We start from the raw sequence: 21122 nt of genomic DNA, 5'->3' as shown, positions 1-21122 counted from the left end.
TCAACAACCTTAATCAGATTTACGCCTCTAAAGCCTCCCCCAATTTGATCCTTTAGCTTGAAAATAATTTTAAAATCCTCTGTAGCTTTTACAATTTTCATTGACCGATCAGAGTCTTTTTCAAGTGAGGTATCTGCTCTTTCCCTTTTTCCAACATTTCTGCCTCCCCTTTCCCAAGAAAGAGTGGCCATCCAACCTTCCTCCACCCAGCACCTACTGGTATTTGAGTTTATCCAAGCTCAAGAAACTATTAATGCCGACGCGATTAACCAAATACCCAAACAAATCAAAATTCAAATTTCCCGCTTCCCTGCTGCGACGCTCCACTGAGCTCTTCCGCCTCCCCCTGACCTCTCTGGCACAGAGTGTCTTCTCCCAGCTCCTCTTATCCACGGCAGGTGGTGATGATTACCCTGATGAGACACAGGTACGCGCAGGAGGAGCCGAGAGTTCTGCCCAGCTCCAGGTTCAGGCAGGTGAGGGAGGGGGGAAAGCACACAGGAAGGCAGAACAGGAGCAGAGATACATGCCTCATGACAAGTGAAGACGTTTCGCTGCTCAACCAAGCCGCTTCTTCAGTTCTGGTCAGATTACTGGTAGCCACTGCCTTACATCTATCTGAAGGGACAGGCTAACTACACTGAAAACCTCCATCTCAAAGCCACTAACCACTCCTTTGAATATAGTGAATTTCAGATCTTAGCCAGAGAAAAGAAATGGTTTGAGGAGGGAGTTAAAGAAGCTATTTTTGTTAGTAAAGAGAATCATTCCTTAAACAGGAACGGAGGCAAGTTTTACCTGAAACTGGAGACAAAGTTTACAGTGTCAGTGTAGTTAGCCCCTCCCTTCAGATAGATATAACGCAGTGGCCACCAGCAATATGACCAGAACTGAAGAAGCGGCTTGGATGGGCAGCGAAACATCTTCACTCTTACAACGATTTGTACAGTTGACAGATTTAAACTTTGTCTTTTGCTATGGATCAGACCTGGATGACAGAGGGATTACACAGATTTAGACACAATTGGCAACTTTGAGATGGGTCTAAAGTTAGAAAGAATATTTAGGTCAAGATTAGGCCGCAGCATGTTTCGGGGCAGTAGAAGCACAAGCAGACATCAGAGACAAGCATTAGCAATATAAGGTCCAATAGAATCAAAAGTATCCTTAAACAGATGACTTGGAATAATATCTAGAGGATAAAAGGAAGGATTAGGAATGAAGTTAGCTGTTGAACACTTTTTCAAGTCCAAGAGAGATGCTAGCTCAAAACACTCAGACACTGAAGAGGGCAGTGGCAGTCTTAGTGGCAGTCTTAAAGTCAGTGATACAAAATAATATCAATACATGAAAATATATTTGAGTTACATTTTTATGCCAAGTTCTTTTGTGAAATACATGAAATAGAAGTGACTATACATAACTGTGGAATTACAAAAAGATTAGTCTGCATAGTCATATACAAGAAGCAGTACAGTGTAAGCTGTGTTTACAGTCAGTCCAGAGAAGCAGTTACTCAACAAAGCTGTTTTTCTGTGTTTACAGAAATAAAGGTCAACCTATTACTCTTGCCTCTGTCACCGCGTGTGTAACATACAATTAAATTAAACAGATTAAATCAGAGATTATTTTTGTTTTTGTTTTTTTACAAACCCAAACAAAAATATCACACAATTACAAAATATAGGCTGCTATTAAATTGTGGCACAGAGAGAGAAAGTGCATAGTGTGGATGTGAGGAGATGGAGCTTTACATGGCCCTGAAATATTCAAAAGTATCACTTTTTATAAAAGCAGATGTTGAGGGTCTGGGATGGCTAAAAATTATGTCAAACTAAAGTGGTCACTCCTCCAGCACCGCAGCTCCTCCAAGTTGGGACCTCCACTCTCCTCCCAAGCTGGTATGCAAAAGAAAATTCCTGTGGAAGAGACACTAACTATTCTTGGTTCAATTCTTCAGGCTTGGTTGTTCCTAATGTCTGATGTGTTGCCTCTGACTGATGCTCTGTGTCCTATGGCCCATACATAATTACCCATACATAGAGTCTCAAGTCATGCCTGCGTATATACGCACAACACAGTCACACACATATAACGTAATTTTGGATAGGGGTGCAGAGTTGTTGTTTTTTTTGTTCAAGGAATGCAGATTTGGCCTACCTACTTAATAGGCTTTCAGCCTTTGTCACGTCCACAAAAGTAGACAACAAATACAATGTGATAGCTAAATATATATATATATATATATATATATATATATATATATATATATATATATATATATATATATATATATATATATATATATATATATATATATATATATATATATATATTTTTTTTTTTTTTTTTTTTTTGCTAGTGTTGCTAAGTGCTTGCCAACTGCCAAACCAGCAGTGGGTGCGGGAAGGGTGTATTGAGGCTAATTAAAGTGTAGTTATTATAAAGTGGTACCGAAGTCTGAGCATCCCTGATAAGGCCTCTATTCCCTCCACCCACTCCCAGGTGAAGCAGAAGAAAATCGATAGATTAGACAAGTCCCATTTGTACATGACAAATGGAACACCCTGTGATCTCATAATGTAAACATTTCAGAGCTTGAGTTAGAAAATCCAACATGGCAATGCTCTGTGCTTTCAAAATACCACAGTTCAGCAGAGGATGTTCCACCTGCGGCAGCTGAGGAAACTCAAGCTGCCGGTCCAGATGATGGTGCAGTTTTACACTTCCATCATTGAGTCCATCCTCACCTCCTCCATCACTGTGTGGTTCGCTGGGGCCACTGCCAGGGACAGACAGAGACTGCAGCGCATTGTGCGCTCTGCTGAGAAGGTGATTGGCTGCAGCCTTCCATCTATACAGGACCTGTACGTCTCCAGGACTCGGGGGTGAGCAGGCCGTATAGCAGCTGACACTTCCCACCCTGGACATGGACTATTTGAGCCACTTCCCTCTGGCAGGAGGCTACGGTCCATTGGGACCAGAACCTCTCGCCATAAGAACAGTTTCTTCCCCTCTGCTGTTTGTCTCATGAACACTTTATAATATCTGCACTAAACTGGACACTTAATAACACCGGTCACTTTAATAAGCCACTTTGCACTGTTGTTCTGATGCTGCTGTTGTACATATTTTCTCCCTTTAAGTATTTCATTTGATTTTTTTAAGCATATCTTTTTAACTTTGTGCATGCCCTTATTTGTATTTGTATTTATTCAGTGTGTTTATGTTGCACTTTTTCACCGAATCAAGTTCCTAGTTTGTGAACTGTGTTCACAGACTATGGCAATAAAAGTCTTCTGATTCTGATTCTGATTCAAATATTGATGGTACTTTTGTTATTTTGCCTGTAGTTGCTCTATACTGTCCACCTGCTTCTGTGACCATGTTCCTGCAGAGATTGAGCCTTTACAGTTGTAAATACGCTCTTAGGCACTGTTATGCCAGTGTTGCTCATGTGTAGCTAATGTCAACAAAAGCTCTATTGTTCTTACTGGCCATTGTTTTTTCTGTCTTGACAACTGGAACGTGCATCCAATGTTTAGCTCCGTCATTCTGATCCGATCACCAAGGACAACTGGAACACAGCATAAGGCTAATTTCTGCTCAACTTTCTCCATGTAAATGATCCGTGCATTCTAAGCATAGTAGCAGTCACTGCATTTATACTTCCAAACATTTCTAATGTCGAGTCTGTGTTCTGTTTAATAAGCACCACAGGGCGCTCAAAGTTAGTTAAAGAAATGACCAAAATGTAACATACATAACAAACATAACGAAACAGACAAAACAAAGGAAGTATGTGATCAAGGACTCTGTGGATGTTTGTACAAGTCATGCTCGAGGCATCTCTGACCTGGAGCGGTTCGTGAGTGAAGATTCCGTGGTGGACTCAGGAGTAGAGGTCCTTACTGTATATGTACATGTTATGTGTATGTGCAAGTGGCTGGCTATCTCATCTGGTAAGTCATCTGATTTTCACGTGGTCTATCTGGGTTTGAAACCAACCTGTTCGCAACATAACCGAGGACAATGTACGCAATTTAATACAAGTTAGCGTGAATTGCACGACTCATCAAATACTCACTTACTTTGACTAACTTTGTGAGTTAACTCACAAAGTTAATCACATGACTGTCATATGAGGGGTAAAAGAGTGCATGACTCACAGAGGAAAAGGGCAGGGCTTAGTGTAAATTACACAACTGTCACATAGAAAAGGGGCATAGTGTAAATCACATGATTGTCTCAGAGAAAAAGGGTGTGACTTGGCACGAAGCACACGACTGTCACATAGAAAGGGGAGGGCTTAAGATTAATCACACGACTATCATACAAGGGGTAAATGGGATGTGTGAATGTTGTGAGACAAGGGGTGGGCTAAGGAGAGGAAAGGGGCGGGTCTTAGCATGAAATACATGACTGTAACAGAGAAAAATAATGGGGCTCAGTGTGAATCACATGACTGTCAGAGAAAAGGGGCGGGGCTTAGCATGAATCACAGGACTGCCACAGAGAAAAAGGGGTGGGCTTAGTGTGAATTATACCAGAAAATTTGTACAGTAAACTTGTATTTTCCAATTTGGAGATGGGATCTGTTTAAATCTATTCCTGTTCATTAAAAGACAAGGGCTAAGTGTAAATCATACGCTTGTCACAGAGAAAAAGGGTGGCGCTTAGTGTGACTCTTATGAGAGAAAAGGGGCAGGGCTTAGTGTTAATCACACGACTGTCATATGAGGGGCGGGGGAAATGGGATGTGTGAACGTGTTAGACAAGGGGAGGGCTTAGCATGAAGCACACCACTGTCACAAATCAAAAGGGCAGAGCTTAGCGTGCGTCATACGAGAAAAGGGGCGGGAATCACATGACTGTCAGAGAAAATGGGCAGGGCTTAGTGCGAATCACACAACGGCTGTGTCTCAATTCGCCAAAATGGCCTTAGAATCATCATTCGAATTGTGCGTCGAAGGGCAGTTATGAAATTTCTGGCGCGACAAGGGCTGTCCCAATTCAGTGCACCCGACAAACCTGCCCTGCCCTTTCCACTGTTTCCATGGAGATCGGACGTAACCGAAGCGTGCATCCATGCACACTTCACGCACTGCTATATCCCATCATGAACCGCAACTACGCACAAAAGAGAAGAAAATGGAGTCCGCTGTGCAATACATATTCAAATGTTCATACTGGTTTACCTCATCTACAACAGTGCGACATGAAACTGTTAAATCTGAATAAAGATAAGTACAGGCTCCAACTCTTTCTTCAAAAAATTGGATAACGTCATCTCTGGCTTTATTTGGGATCAAAAGCCACCACGCGTGAGTAAAGTCTATCTTCAACGACCAAAAGAATTAGGTGGTATGGCCCTTCCAAATTTCCAGGTGTATTACTGGGCAGCGAACATCCGTCCAATTGTTCATTGGTTATATGAAGATCCAGGTGCCGACGCCCCCTCGTGGTGTATTTTGGAAGCACGATCATGCAGTCCAACCTTGCTAGCTGCCCTGGTGTACTCCTCACTTTCTGCTGACTCCTATTGCTTCACAAATAATAAACAGGTGTCTGCCACACTTAAAATTTGGAAACAGCTTAGGAAACGTTATGGGTGGCACTCCCTCTCATTTCGAGCCCCTATTCATGCGAATCATATGTTCCCCCCCTCTCTTGAGAGTAATGCTTTTTTAATCTGGCAGAATAAGGGACTCAAAACTCTTCAGTGTCTTTTTAAAAATGGACAATTTATTTCATTCCAACAACTGTGTGATGATTTTGATATCCCACGCACACATTTTTTCCGCTATCTACAGATCCGGGACTTTGTTAGGAAGCAGTACACCCTATTCCCTGTTTTTCCTCCTCAACTAGACATTGATAATTTGTTGACAACTTTCAAGACATTTAAAGGGATGATATCAACTCTTTACAACATGTTATCCTCCTTGCATACTACATCTCTGGATATTATTAAAAACAGATGGCAACATGATTTGGGAGGAGACTTGCCATCTGAAGATTGGGACAAAATTCTGAAACGGGTCCACACCTCATCAATCTGCGCCAGACATGGCCTGTTACAATGTAAAATAGTACATCGAGCCCATTGGTCAAAAGACAAACTAGCGAGGAGGTTTCCCAACACCGATCCAACCTGTGACCGGTGTAAAATAACAGAAGGTACATACTTTCACACCCTCTGGAGCTGTACCAAATTGGTCCCCTTCTGGACTCAAGTGTTTAAGACGTTGTCAGGCACTTTAAGGCTTCCCTTAGACCTTCATCCAGTGATAGCTCTCTTTGGAGTCATGTTGAATCCTTATCACCTGACTAAATACCAACAAGACTTTGTGGCCTACTGTACACTCCTCGCTCGTAGACTAGTTTTATTAAACTGGAAAAATGCATTGCCTCTATCACACTCACAGTGGATTAAAGACATACTATATTTTATGAAAATGGAAAAGATCAGACATACCCTTAATGGACACTCCAATAGGTTTTTTGAAATCTGGCAACCCTTTCTTAAATATGTAAAAGAAAAATTGGATATAATAATTTGATACAAGCCCTTTGTCATTACAGTTTTCATTACATTGTAGCTCTTTTGTTTTACAGCTGGGGATGTGCCGAATTTATGTAATTATTATAAATCTACTTTGTTTCTTTTTATTGCTTTATTAGTTAGTTTTTAGTTTTTTTGTTGTTTTTTTTTCTTAGTTTACTTTTACTTGCTTCCTGTTTAGTTTTATTTTGTCTTTGTGTGACTTTTGGGGTTTTCTGTGTGGGAGGGTTGGGTTCTATGCTGTGTTCATGTTTGACTGTTGTCATAATGCCTCTTTGTTTAAAACAAAAATCTTTATAAATAAAGTAAAAAAAAAAAAAAGATAAGTACAGGCTGTGTGTTTGATGATTAAAAAGGAGTTACATGAAATAAAGGAATGTGCAGTTATTGCTAGACAATAAGAAGACATTATTCTCATTAGAAATTATTATTGCAATAAGAATAATGTAAGAATGTTCATTTCTATTGTAAGCGTCAAAGACCAAGAGACTGAAACATAAAGTCAGAAGAGTTTAATGAGTTCCACACAGGTAATGTGAACAATGAAACAACGGACTCTGCAGAAAGGATAGAAGAGAGTCCTGAGACGTGCACAAAATCTTCATGAGTTCCGGTACATTCCATAGGTCTGCGCCCCTCGTGGGCACGTGTCATTTACCTTCGTGTTAGTAAATCAAGATACTAGTTTGATGTAGCGCTGCACTGCTAGAAAATACCTATAATAATAAGATGAAAAGAACTGGCACAGCATAGAAGGAAAACAGTGCCCTCTACTGTTATTAAAGTGGTATAGCCATTGGCCAAAATACCGAATTGTTAAACTGCAATATCCACTTTATGTACAACTAATCAGTGTTCTCTGGTTTATAGACTATGAATGTAAAAATTATATTGTTACCTCTGTCTCTGTTATTACGTTTTTACAAGGTATATTTTGTTAAAGTTATGAAGTAGCTACAATTGAGAAAAAAATCACCTTGAAACTTATATTTGCCTATTGATATTCAATCTAAACAGGAAGAAACGGCTGCGACGATGACATCTTGACTTTTTTTCTATTAAATAATAAATAATTAAAAATAACGTGCGTAATGTACATATCGTACGCTCAAAGACAGCGGTGGAAATAACCTCTTGACGCCACTGGAGCGTGGTCTCTGATTGGTTGCAGCTGCGCGTCGAACGCCACAAAAGTTCAAATATTTGAAAAAAAAGGGGTGGGGCTTAGTGTTTATTGATGTGTTGGGGTTGGGTTGTTTGGCTGTGGGTTGGGTGGGTTCGGTGGGTTTGGTGGGTGGGACTGATTTTAATGCTTTGTAAAGCACTTTGTGTTACTTTTTTTGTATGAAAAGTGCTCTATAAATAAAGTTTGATTTGATTTGATTTAGTGTGAATCACATGACTGTCACAGAGAAAAGGGGCGTGGCTTAGCGTTAATCACACAACTTTCATACAAGGGGCGGGACAAATGGGATGTGTGAACGTTATGTCATCTACGCAATTTTCCTTGCTTTACAACTTATTAAAAAGGTTAATATTGCACATGATGACATAAAGGTTCTATCTCAATTTGGGTGAGCTACTCCTTTACTGTATATAAACCATATCTTATGGTGACATATCTTGGACTTAACCAGTGGATTAAGTATCAGAGAGCAGGCCTCAAACCAAGCCTGCCTCAAAAAAACAACAAAAAACAAACAAACAAACATTCAAACCAACAATGGCCAAATGGCTAAAAAAACTGGCAGATGATGTTGAAGACATAAAGAAATCTTTGGATTTTATGTCCCAGGAAATAACCAAAGTGTCAAAACAACAAACCCTGAAGGAACTAACAGATGAAATTAAACAACTGAAGACACTGATACAAGAAAAAGACAAGAAAATTGAACATTTAGAACAACAAATTGAGGACTTGGAACAATATTTTAGAATCGAGGATCTTTTGATTTCAGGTCTTGAAATCCTATGCCCAGGCTGCAGCAGGGGACAAAGGAGAAGGTAACTTGCTAACTCCTATCCAAAGTCCTGGTTTGTCTCCCCTAAAACATCAAGTCATAAAGTTCTTTGAAAGCAAGGATATCCCAATAGACATTGCAGCATGTCATACACTGCCACAGAGAAATGATAGAAAGCCTAACATTATCATTCGCTTTGCCAATCGAAAGAACAAAATGGAGGTGCTCAGGAATGCCAGAAAATTGAAAGGTACAGGTGTTTATGTGGATGAACACCTTACCAAAAGAAATGCTGAAATGGCAAGACAAGCAAGAATGTTAAAGAAAGAAAAGAAGATTCAAAACACCTGGGCGAGAAACTGCAAAATTATGATCAAGCTGAATGGACCTCCTGAACAGGCCCAGGTGATTGTCATAAAGGACGTCAAAGAGCGTGAACAATACAAATTATACAATTTAGAAATGGACAGATTAAAATGAGAAGATGGGACAAAGACAAGGATTTGGATTTATTGTGTCCAGATGGACTTAATCCAACTACAACAAAGTAAGAATGGATACAGATTATTTGAACTATGAACATTTTCAGTTAAAACCATTTATCTATACAGAGTATAAACCTCAAGACATACAGAATGACCTTGATCCAGAGAATAACTTTTATACAAAAATAAAAAACCCACATATGAATATTACACAGAGGACCAATTTGAGTCGCAAATAAGTACAAACGATTCATTATCTGTTATACATTTTAACTGTAGAAGCCTAAATGCAAATTCTTCAAAAATCCTATACTGCTTGAAACAAACCAAAAAACAATTCTCTGCTATAGCAATTTCCGAGACATGGTTGTTTGAGGATCAATGCTCCCAGTTTCAGATTGAAGGCTATAACATGTTTTTCATCAAAAGGTGGTGGTGTAGCTTTATATGTTGATAAAAAATTTGAAGTAAGATAGTGAAAAACATGTGCTTAGTCATTGTGTAAAATTATGGAATGTGTTACAGTAGAAATTGAAACTGAAAAATCAAAAAACATTATATTAAGTTGTGTATATATAGAGAGCCTGGCTCAGCACTTTGAATTACCTTGTGTACGAATTGTGCTATACAAGTAAACTTGCCTTGGCTCATGTATTGATACATTTAGGGAAAAACTGTTTGATCTATATCAGGGTTTAAATGACAAGAAATTGTTTTGTTGTTTGTGGGGATCTTATTATTTGATTTCTTTCCTTCTTTCCTTTAGAACAAACTGCAATTGTGTTTATATCCGTTGATAACAAAACCAACTCGAATAACAAGAAATAGTGCAACAATGATTGACAATATATTCACTAACGTTATAGAAAGTGAAATAACAAGTGGACATTTAATAAATGATGTATCAGATCATCTACCAATATTTACAGTCAAAAAGAAGGCCACAAAAATGCATAATGAAATAAAAACAGTCAAAATATACAGACAAAAAACTCATGAAACATTCAGTCAATTTAAACGTGGTTTAATGGAGCAAAATTGGGACAATGTGTATGTAGATAATGTAAATACAGCATATGAGGTTTTTCTGAAAATCTTTTGCACTCTTTATGAAAAAAATTGTTCTTTAGTTAGTAGAGCGACTTCTAACAAATTTGTTGGGAAGCCTTGGATGACCAAAGGTATTCAAAAAGCATGCAAGAAAAAAACAAAAAACAAAAAAACTGTTTAAAAACAAGAAAGAATTGAGGCAGAGGTTACCTATAAAACATACAAGAATAAATTAACAAGTATTATGAGATTAAGGAAAAAAGAATACTATTGCTCAATTTTGAAAAAAACCCTAAAATGATATTTAACATACTTGGAATGTTTTAAATAACTTAATAAAAAAGGGCAATTGGAATGTTAACTTTCCTACTCACATCTTGACAAATGACAGACATCTCCTCAGTCAGCCCAAGGAAATTGCAAATGAATTTAATAATTACTTTAGTAACATTGGTTCTAAATTGGCAAAAGATATCCCAGAATCCAACCAAGAGAATGATATAATCAGTAGAATAGCTAAGCAGGATAAAACAATATTCTTACAAGGAACAGATGAAAGTGAAACAATTGTACAATTGTCAAACAAAGTAAGAACAAAAACTCAACAGACTGGGATGGACTGGACATGTGTGTGTTGAAAGAAACCATTGAATATATAGTTAAACCAGTCACCTATATGTTTAATTTATCTTTGCAGTCGGGTGTATTCCCAGAAGGAATGAAGACGGCAACGGTTATCCCTATTTACAAGTCCGGTGATCAACATGACCTTACAAACTATAGACCTATTTCTCTATTGTCTCATTTAGCAAAAATTCTGGAGAAATTATTCTATAAAAGATTATACAATTACCTCGAAAAAACGTAATATACTCTGTGAACAACAATATGGCTTTAGACCAAATAGAACCACTACCTTGCATTAATAGATCTAGTCGAAACATATCTAATGCAATAGATAATAAACAATACGCCATTGGAGTGTTTCTAGATTTAACTAAAGCATTTGATACAGTCAATCATAATCTACTACTCAGAAAACTGTACAGATATGGTATTAGGAGTGTGGCTTTCTCTTGGATCAAAAGTTATATAGAAAATACACAATATGTCCATATAAATGGAGTGGATTCAGAGCTTCAAACAGTGACCTGTGACCTCCCCCAGGGGTCAGTGTTGAGCCCCTTGCTCTTTATCCTTTATATTAATGATATATGTTTGGCTTCAAAAGCTTTGCATCTTATATTATTTGCAGATGATAGAAATATAATACACTGTGGCAATGATTGAGGAGCTAGAAAAATAACTAAAATTGCTGAAAAGCTGGTTTGACTCAAACAAATTAACTTTAAATCTAAAGAAAACTAAATCCATAGTATTTACAAATCGCCGAATAAATGTGAACAGGAATCTTATTATTTATAATACAGTAATAGAGCAAATAAATCAAATTAAATTTCTAGGAATAATAATCCAAAATAACCTAAGTTGGAAAAGCCACATACAATTCATAAAGACAAAATTATGTAAATCTTTAGCAATTATATCCAAAGTAAAAGAATGTTTGAACGAAAAAACATTGTTCATTTTGTATATTTCGTTGATACTTCCCTACATGACCTACTGTGTGGAGGTGTGGGGAAACACATACCAAACAAATATCATTCATATTGCAGTTGTCCAAAAACGAGCAATGCGAATTGTGAACAAAGCCTCTTAGGGCTCATACAAATTACCTGTTTATCCAAAAAAACACAATTAAATTTAAGGACCTGGTAGATTATAGAACTGCACAATTTATGTATACAATTTGAATAAACAATTACCATTTCATATCCAACATCTGTTTAAAAATCGAGATTGTACTTATAATCTTCGAGGGCATGATGTGTTTAAAAAAAAAAACAAGTGTCAGACCAAATGTAAAACAACACTGCATTTCAACTGTTGGAGTAAATGTTTGGAACAGGTTAGATGATAATGTTAAAGATTGCAGAACCTTGAGCCATTTTAAAAATGGCTCAAATGTACAAAAAGAAAATCACAAACTCATATGCTGAATTAAGCTTTCTTGTTTCTTGTTTCTTGTTTATATTGTATACACTGTTGAATACAGCAGCTCTTTATGTTTAGTACAAAAGGTGTAGGCATCATAAGCTTCGGCTTCTGCCTATTCCTTTTCAGACTTTGTGTACTTTGATTTGCTTTTGTGGACTTAAGACAAAAAAAAAAGTCTGAAACAAATAAAGATGATGATAATAATAAACCAGTTTAGACATTGCCACAGCTGCCCGGTCCTCTCTAGCCCCCGCCCGCCAACTGCTGTTTTCAGGTTCAAATCTTCCGCTTACATATCATTTTGAGACAAACTCGGCACAACGAATGTCTCAAATGTCTCATGAAAGCGTAATTTTCAGATTTGTACTTGTAAAATTACTATATATTACACGCATTATATATATATATATATATATATATATATATATATATATATATATATATATATAGTAGGTGAAATACAAAATGTGTAATTGTAAAAAAAAATATATGTATTTTATTTAACAGTGTACAAATCGAAAACATTTTGGAACAATTGTACGTTCATACCATTCAGTTAGGGTGGCCCAGCCTATAAGTGAACTAAGCGGCCGCTTAGGGCCCCCAATCTGGCAACCTCCCACAATATACATTGCATTTAGTGCGTGCGCAGTACGTGCTACTGATGCGTCTCCGCTGTAGCGCAGTAAGTGCACTCTGTAGTGCACACATGATGTATTTGTATTGACAATCTGGCAAAAAAAAAAAAAAAGACTGGCAACCAACTGAATGACGCTACACCTGGTCTTGCAATGATTGACCAACTTTATTGTAAGCAAGCACGAGTGTGGAGTAAACAAATGCATAATGTAACGGCACTGTGCCCGACTGTTCCGAGTTTTCGTTTCATCATGTCAAAACAAAGCTACCCTTCGGGTGCGGAGAAGCGTGAAAAGAAGAGAAGAAACATCAATGTAGAGGTAATGTTGAGTGAATCTTACAAAGAGGTTACAGCAAATGTTAATGTGACAAGTTAAGTTATCGTCATTTTAATTCACAATGTCGTCACCCACCGCTATCTCGAGTATGTCAACATGCTATTAGTACTTAGCATAGCATTGCGGCAGGTGTAGTAGCAGGGGGCGGGGCCCAGGCCCAGCGCAGGGTGGTGTTACTGGCCGTGTCTCAATTCGCCAAATGCACCTTTTGAAGGGACCCTTTGAAGTACTCCTCAAAGTATAATTTGAAGCTTCCGGACGAGAATGTGTCCTCAGTGTAGTCACCATCTTGCTGAAGTGGGACAGGCCTACACCACGGACCGCACTTCCACCGCTGTCTTTGAGCGTACATTACGTACATTATGTATGTTATTTTTAATTATTTATTATTTAATAGAAAAAAAGTCAAAATGTCATCGTTGCAGCCATTTCTTTTTGTTTAGATTGAATATCAATAGGCAAATATAATGTTAAAAGTGATTTTTTTTTTTTTTTTTTTTCAGTTGTAGCTACTTCATAACTTTAACAAAGTATAACTTGTTATAATAACAGAGACAGAGGTAACAGTATTATTTTGACATTCATAGTCTATAAACCAGAGAACACTGATTAGTTGTACATAAAGTGGGACATTGCAGTTTAACGATTCGGTATTTTGGCCAATGGCTACACCACTTTAATAACAGTAGAGGGTACTGTTTCCCTTCTATGCCAGTTCTTTTCATCTTATTATTGTAAAGTATTTTCTAGCAGTGCAGTGCTACATCAAGCTAATATCTTGATTTACTAACACGAAGGTAAATGACACGTGCCACCAGGAGGCACAGACCTGTGGAATGTACCGGAACTCATGAAGATTTTGTGCACGTCTCAGGAATCTCTTCTGTCCTTTCCTGAGTGCTCAGGGCACACAGAGAATCTCCGTGTGCCCTGAGCATTTGCCTAGAGGCTACTTGTGATTAAAATTCTTGTCAAAATCGGCCTGAAAATGGCACTGTGTAAGCCCAGCTTTAGACAACAAACATGTCATAGAAACTTCAACCAAGTAAAAATAGAAACACGACAGTTGGAGGCTGAACCTGGATAAGGTTGTAAGTCTACTGTGTCGCTCAGTTACTCGTAGATGCAAACAGTGGTTCTCATGGAGACCCAATATAATCAGTGTCTTTCTGTCCTGGGACTTGAGAGCAGAGCTGACTGCGAATATGGACGATACACCGACCGAGGACAGACGTCTTCTCTTCCTCCAGGAGCATGTTCTGAGGGCCCTTATCCTCAAACCGGAGAGCTGGAGCAAGTGCGTGTCTGGGGAGGAAACAAGGCAGCTAGTGCAGGACTTTGTGGACAAGTCCGAGCCGAAGACCCTAGTAGTGACTGTGACTGCAGCCGGAGCGCTGCAGCCAGCGAACAGCATCATGTCTTCGTCAAAAAACAAAGTGGTCTACTTCGTGAAACGGAACCAGACTGCGCTGAGAGCAGAAAGCATGAAGGATAGTATGTTATACGGGGAGTTGTCCTACGCTCCGCTGCAGCATTTCTGTGGGCTGGTGGAGGAGGTAAGCTTAATCATTGCCAGGAGTGGTTACAGTGTTGCCTGTTAAAATATAATGGTCAACTTAGGCCTGGACATGGTCACGATTCACTGTAGTGGTTTGTGAGTGGTAGTTTATTAACTCCCTAAATTAAGATATAAGATTCTAGCTTTACAGTTTTTTGGCCAGCCAATGACTGGTCAGGCCAATACTGTTGGCCAGTTTTAATGTTTTTGGGCTACTCCTCAAGAGTGTTATTTAATAGGCCTAATTAAACTAGCAGTATCAAATGTTAAGTTCTATACGAAGTAATTTGGTAACTCTATTCAAACATTCTATTCAAATTAACCAAGTATGTAAAAATCACTGAAGACAAGCTTTGGTTCTGCTTCTATTTAAGTACAAAATAGGCCTATTATTACAGTAAGAAACATTATAGACCTTTGTCATTTTATTCAGGCTTTTTAAATGGGCTTACAAGGAATTGAAAATGAAGACATACAGTTAAAAATGTTATAGTTTGAAAATGTTAATACTGAAGTGCGTTGACCACAAACATAGTACTATTGAGATTTCAAGACTTAGTATGATATGTTGTTAAATATGTCAACAGGTGGTTGTCCCACTGCTCTCCAACAGCAGAAACCACACTGCCTGGCCTCAGGTGGTGTCCCAGGACATCAGGCACCACCTGCACACCCTCCAGAGCAATGTGTTTGTGGTGTGCGGCTGTGTCCAAGGCAGGACACTTCTGCCCTTTCCAGGTGAGGCAAAGAAGCTAGAGCATGCTGCCCCAGAGAAATACAACAGGTGGGCTATACACATCCTTTCTTTCCTATTTTTACTTATGTACTTAGTAAAAATAGACATTCATGAACATGAAATTCTCTAACTCTGCTGAGATGAAAGTTTTAGACACTAATTATTATCTAAAATAAAACACCAAACAGTGTACACACTCAACAATGGCTTTTAACAGGACTTTGATCTAATGTGTTCAGTTGGTTGGCACCTACTGACACCCTCTAGATTATTCTTGATTTGCGATTTTTGCGGGCTAATGCTATAGGTCTATGATTATAAATCTATGTTACCTAATGCAACTGTAGCTCTATGAGCAAATAGCAAGCACTTGCCTCCTTTAATACTCAAACAAAGAAGAGGCCAGACCTGATGGGCCTGAAGGTAGAGGACTACATACATTCTTCTACTACTACTACTACTACTACTACTACTACTAATACTAATACTAATAATAATAGAACTACATTTATATTAACTAATTAAGAAAAGGGAGTGTTGGAGGGCCGAACGGGAATGGCAGAAGTCAAAGCTCCAGGTTCATTATGAGATTTACAGAGAAAAGATGCACATGTACAACCACAGTTTATGTAGAACAAGGGAGAGGTATTTTTTCTGACATTATTGGAAGTTGTAGTAACAACACTTGTATCCTGTTTGCAATAGTAAACAGGTTAACAAACCCCCCAGCTCTGATGCCATTAGAACTAATTTCCACATCCAAGTGTAATGAGTTTGCAGCATTCTTTAATGACAAGGTTCAGGGCACTAAAAATGCCATCAATTCCACTACACAAATAACAACCCAGCACCCACCTAGACACTTAGGTCGTATTCACACTAGCACTGGTTAGTACGCTTTAATCGAACTCTAGTTCTTTTGGCCACAAAGTCCGGTTCGTTTGGTCAGGTGTGAATGTGCAATCGAACTCTGATACGGTCCAAAAAAGCAAACTCTGGTCCGCCAAAAAATCTAGGTCTCGGTCCGGTTGAAGTGAACTCTGGTACAGTTCGAATGCATATGTGAACGCCAAGCGGACCACAGGCCGCTCCAAAGACAGGAAGCGGATTACATGCAGAGCATTCTGGGTAAATAAAACCAAAACAAACACGGGTGCAAAGCTAGCGGAGCGGAGAAATGGCTCATGGTCAGACGTGGAGTGAAGAGGAGGTAAAAGCCCTCATAGAAATATGGTCTGACGAAAATATATGTCAGTTACTCGTGACCACGCACAAAAACAACGAGGTTTATAAATTAATAAGTGAAAAAATGAAACCAGTAGGATTCCCCCGCACTGTAGCGCAGTGTCGGACAAAAGTAACAAAAAAAGTTACATTTCCCTGCGGAAAAGAAGTTGCGTTGTATTGACCAATAGATGAGCGGCGTTTCTTCTTCATGGTTTTTTGTCTCGTTTCCTTCCATGGTTTTTGGTACAGCGCCACCACATGTGAAGGATTAGACAAGCTTCTCAAAAGGTTTGGTTCGTTTGACAAAAAGCAGTGTGAAAGCAAACCGCTCCAGTTGAAAATGTTAACAATGTTTCAATTTTGGCTCCGAATCGAACCGAGTCTACTGGACTATTAGGTGTGAAAATGACCTTAGAGCTGCCTCACTTTGCACCTGTAACTGACAAAACTGACCAAGAGATTGTCACCAGTCTGAGTTCATCTACTTGCTGCCTCAATGTGTTACCCACTAAATTTCTAAAGTCTGTGCTCAACAGTTTGCCGTCACCACTCACTTGCATAGTTAATATGTCACTTCAATCTGGAACATTCCCAAGAGCTTTGAAAACCGGTTATCAAGCCTCTCCTAAAGAAGAGCAGTCTTGATGCCACAATGTTGAACAATTATCAACCAATCTCTAATCTGCTAAGCAACTGAGGCTGCTCTTATCAAGGTGACAAATGACATCCGCCTGAACACTGATGCAGGCAAAGTCTCCGTCTTGATCCTGTTAGATCTGAGTGCTGCCTTTGACACTGTGGATCATGGGATCCTCTTACAGAGACTAGAGGACTGGGTGGGCATCTCTGGTACGGCACTAAACTGGTTCAAGTCCTATCTTGAAAAACATGGAGTACTTTGTTGAAATTGGAAAATGTGTCTCAGATAAAATGTCCCTGACCTGTGGGGTGCCCCAGGGGTCAATCCTGGGACCCCTGTTGTTCAATCTCTACATGCTGCCATTAGGCCAGTTAATACAAAGCAATAATGTGTCCTACCACAACTATGCAGATGACACTCAGATCTATGTCTCACTGGCAGCAGGTGAATATGGACTGGTCGGATCCACTCTGCCACTGCATCCAACAGATCAGTGTGTGGATGCAAAACAAATTTCTCCAGCTAACCTCGGACATGATTGAAGTCATCGTCTTTGGCCCACAGAAACATAGAGAAAGTGTCAGCAGTCACCTCTCGTTTCTCTCTCTAAAACCTTCTAATCAATCTGGAAATCTAGGGGTAATAATGGACTTAGACTTGAACTTTAACAGCTACATCAAATCAGTAACATCTGCAGCTTTTTACCACCTAAAAAACATTGCAAAAATCAAAAGTATACTGTCAAAGCCAGACTTAGAGAGACTTATCCATGCATTTCTCCAGTAGGTTAGACTACTCTAACGGCCTGCTCACTGGCCTCTCCAAACGAGCATTAAGACAGCTGCAGTACATCCAAAACGCTGCTACTCGAGTCCAGACTAGAACCAGGAAGTACGAGCACATAAGTCCTGTTCTTAGGTCTCTGCACTGGCTTCCTGTAGCTCAAAGAATAGACTTTAAAGCAGCTCTGCTTGTATACAAGTCTCTCCATGGCCTAGCACCAAAGTACATCTCTGACCTGTTAGTGCCATACCATCTTCCACTCTAAGAACTTCAGGGACAGGCCTCCTGCTGGTGCCCAGAGTCAGGACAATACATGGGGAGCATTTCATTTTTATGCAGCTAAAACCTGGAGCCTGGTCTTGCTGAAGATGTGAGACAGGCCTTTACTTTGACAATGGTTAAATCCAGGCTCAAAACAGTTGTTTAGCTGTGCATACAACTGACAGGTTTTTATTTTGCATTCTTCTGCTTTAAAGTTAATTTTATGATGATTATTTGTAATTATTTATGCTTTGATTTGTGTGATTTTAATGTCCTTCTTATTCTGTAAAGCGCTTAAAATTATTTGTGTCTGAATTGTGCTATACAAAACTTGCCTTGCCTTGCCTAGGGTTTCCAAGTCATATGTATGACATCCCCTGTGGGCTTCACAACTGGCTAAAACCTACACAAAGTCCATAGAGACACTGTAGTCTCAATAGTTGTAGAGTGCTCAAAGGCATCTATAAAACCCATGCACTCAGGCAGATCCTTCCAAGGATGCCTATATAAATGTACACAAAAACAAGTACAAAGAGCCACCTCTCCTAAAAGCATCTTAACTTTGCAAGAGTAAAAGACAAAGATGTGCAAAGGCTGCCTCTCCAACTACGGAAATGGCCCTAATTTTTCATCATTCTGAAACACATGAATAGGTAAACATGAACTGTTTGCATCCTCAATATGTAGGTTGAGGCACTGGTATGTAATTGCAATTTTTTTTTTTTTTTTACATCAGTCAGAGTGCAGGCTCTTACTCTTAGGATCCATCTTAAATGCCAATACAAAAGTTTTGAATCACTAAATAACTAAGTGAGAAGAGACATTTATTCAAGATAGTGTTTTTTTTTTTTAACTATTGCTTAACATTACTTGAGTAATGTAGGTCATGCTACCTTGGAAACCAATGCCATGTCAGCAAACGCACAGGTTAGCTTTGTTTCCCTTATGGATATTCAAACACAAAACTTTCTGGTTTATTCTGAATAGAGATAGCTTGATTAGCCACAGTTTTAGTATGAATAAAACCTTCACAATAATCTGGAAGAGTGCTGACGGTCTCATGTTCAAAATCAACCCTGTGTCACTTTTTCATTGAGAAACAAATATATTGATAGTCATCCAATCCACATTTTCCTTTGTGCCCTGCGCTTAATCACAACCTGCACTAAATGTCTGAATTATCCAGCTGATTGAAGTGCTGGCTGAGGCAAGGGAATTATGAACTTATTAAAAGCCTGTCCCAGAGTGGCGATGTATATACAGTGAGGCAAATAAGTATTTGAACACCCTGTGATTTTGCAAGTTCTCCCACTTTGAAATCATGGAGGGGTCTGAAATTTCATCTTAGGTGCATGTCCACTGTGAAAGACATAATCTAAAAAAAAATCTGGAAATCACACTGTATGATATTTTTAAATAATTTGTTTGTATGTTACTGCTGCAAATAAGTATTTGAACACCTGAGAAACTCATTGTTAATATTTGCCTTTGTTTGCAATTACAGAGGTCAAACGTTTCCTGTAGTTTTTCACCACGTTTGCACACATTGCAGGAGGGATTTTGGCCCAGTCCTCCACACAGATCTTCTCTAGATCAGTCAGGTTTCTGGGCTGTCACTGAGAAACACGGAGTTTGAGCTCCCTCCAAAGATTTTCTATTGGGTTTAGGTCTGGAGACTGGCTGGGCCACTCAAGAACCTTGATATGCTTCTTACGTAGCCACTCCTTGGTTATCCTGGCTGTGTGCTTCGGGTCATTGTCATGTTTTAAGAACCAGCCATGACCCATCTTCAGTGCTCTAACTGAGGGAAGGAGGTTGTTCCCCAAAATCTCGCAATACATGGCCCCGATCATCCTCTCCTTAATACAGTGCAGTCATCCTGTCCTATGTGCAGAAAAACACCCCCAAAGCATGATGCTACCACCCCCATGCTTCACGGTAGGGATGGTGTTCTTTGGGTGGTACTCATCATTCTTCTTCCTCCAAACACGGTGAGTGGAATTAAGACCAAAAAGTTCTATTTTGGTTTCATCTGACCACATGACTTTCTCCCATGACTCCTCTGGCTCATCCAAATGGCCTAAATGGTTTAAGCAGGGGAACCTTCTGTGCCATGCATGATTAAACCATGACGTCTTAGTGTATTACTAACAGTAACCTTGGCAACAGTGGTCCCAGCTTTTTTCAGGTCATTGACCATCTCCTCCCGTGTAGTTCTGGGTTGATTCCTCACCTTTCTTAGGATCATTGAGACCCCACGAGGTGAGATCTTGCATGGAGCTCCACTTTGAGGGAGACTGACAGTCATGTTTAGCTTCTTCCATTTTCTAATAATTCCTCCAACAGTGGATCTTTTTTTCACCAAGCTGCTTGGCAATTGCCTCATAGCCCTTTCCAGCCTTGTGGAGGTCTACAATTTAGTCTCTTGTGCATTTTGACAGTTCTTTGGTTTTTGCCATGTTAGTATTTGGAGTCTTACTCATTGTATGGGGTGGACAGGTGTCTTTTTGCAGCTAACGACCTCAAACAGGTGCTTCTAATTTAGGAGTGGAGGTGGACTTTTTAAAGGTGGACTAACAGGTCTTTGAGGGTCAGAATTCTAGCTAATAGACAGGTGTTCAAATACTTATTTGCAGCAGTAACATACAAATAAATTATTTTAAAAATCATACAATGTGATTTCCAGACTTTTTGTTTAGATTATGTCTCTCACAGTGGACATGCACCTAAGATGAAAATTTCAGATCCCTCCATGATTTCTAAATAGGAGAACTTGCAAAATCACAGGGTGTTCAAATACTTATTTGCCTCACTGTATAAA

At 39.1% G+C, this 21122-nt stretch overlaps 1 protein-coding gene across 2 annotated transcripts in view; it reads left to right on the top strand.

Moving 5' to 3' along the window:
* Positions 1-14301: 14301 nt before the first annotated feature.
* Positions 14302-21122, top strand: part of dnah9 (dynein, axonemal, heavy chain 9) — a 612810-nt gene continuing 605989 nt past the window's right edge. For both annotated transcript variants that reach the window (XM_033984465.1, XM_033984463.1), the window contains exons 1-2: positions 14302-14652; positions 15242-15438. In XM_033984465.1, coding sequence (XP_033840356.1) covers positions 14302-14652; positions 15242-15438 — 548 coding nt within the window. The remainder of the gene's footprint in view (positions 14653-15241; positions 15439-21122) is intronic.

Source organism: Periophthalmus magnuspinnatus, chromosome 19 (assembly GCF_009829125.3).
Source record: "Periophthalmus magnuspinnatus isolate fPerMag1 chromosome 19, fPerMag1.2.pri, whole genome shotgun sequence".
NCBI classification, from domain to species: domain Eukaryota; kingdom Metazoa; phylum Chordata; class Actinopteri; order Gobiiformes; family Gobiidae; genus Periophthalmus; species Periophthalmus magnuspinnatus.
This window is presented reverse-complemented; position numbering and strand designations above follow the sequence as displayed.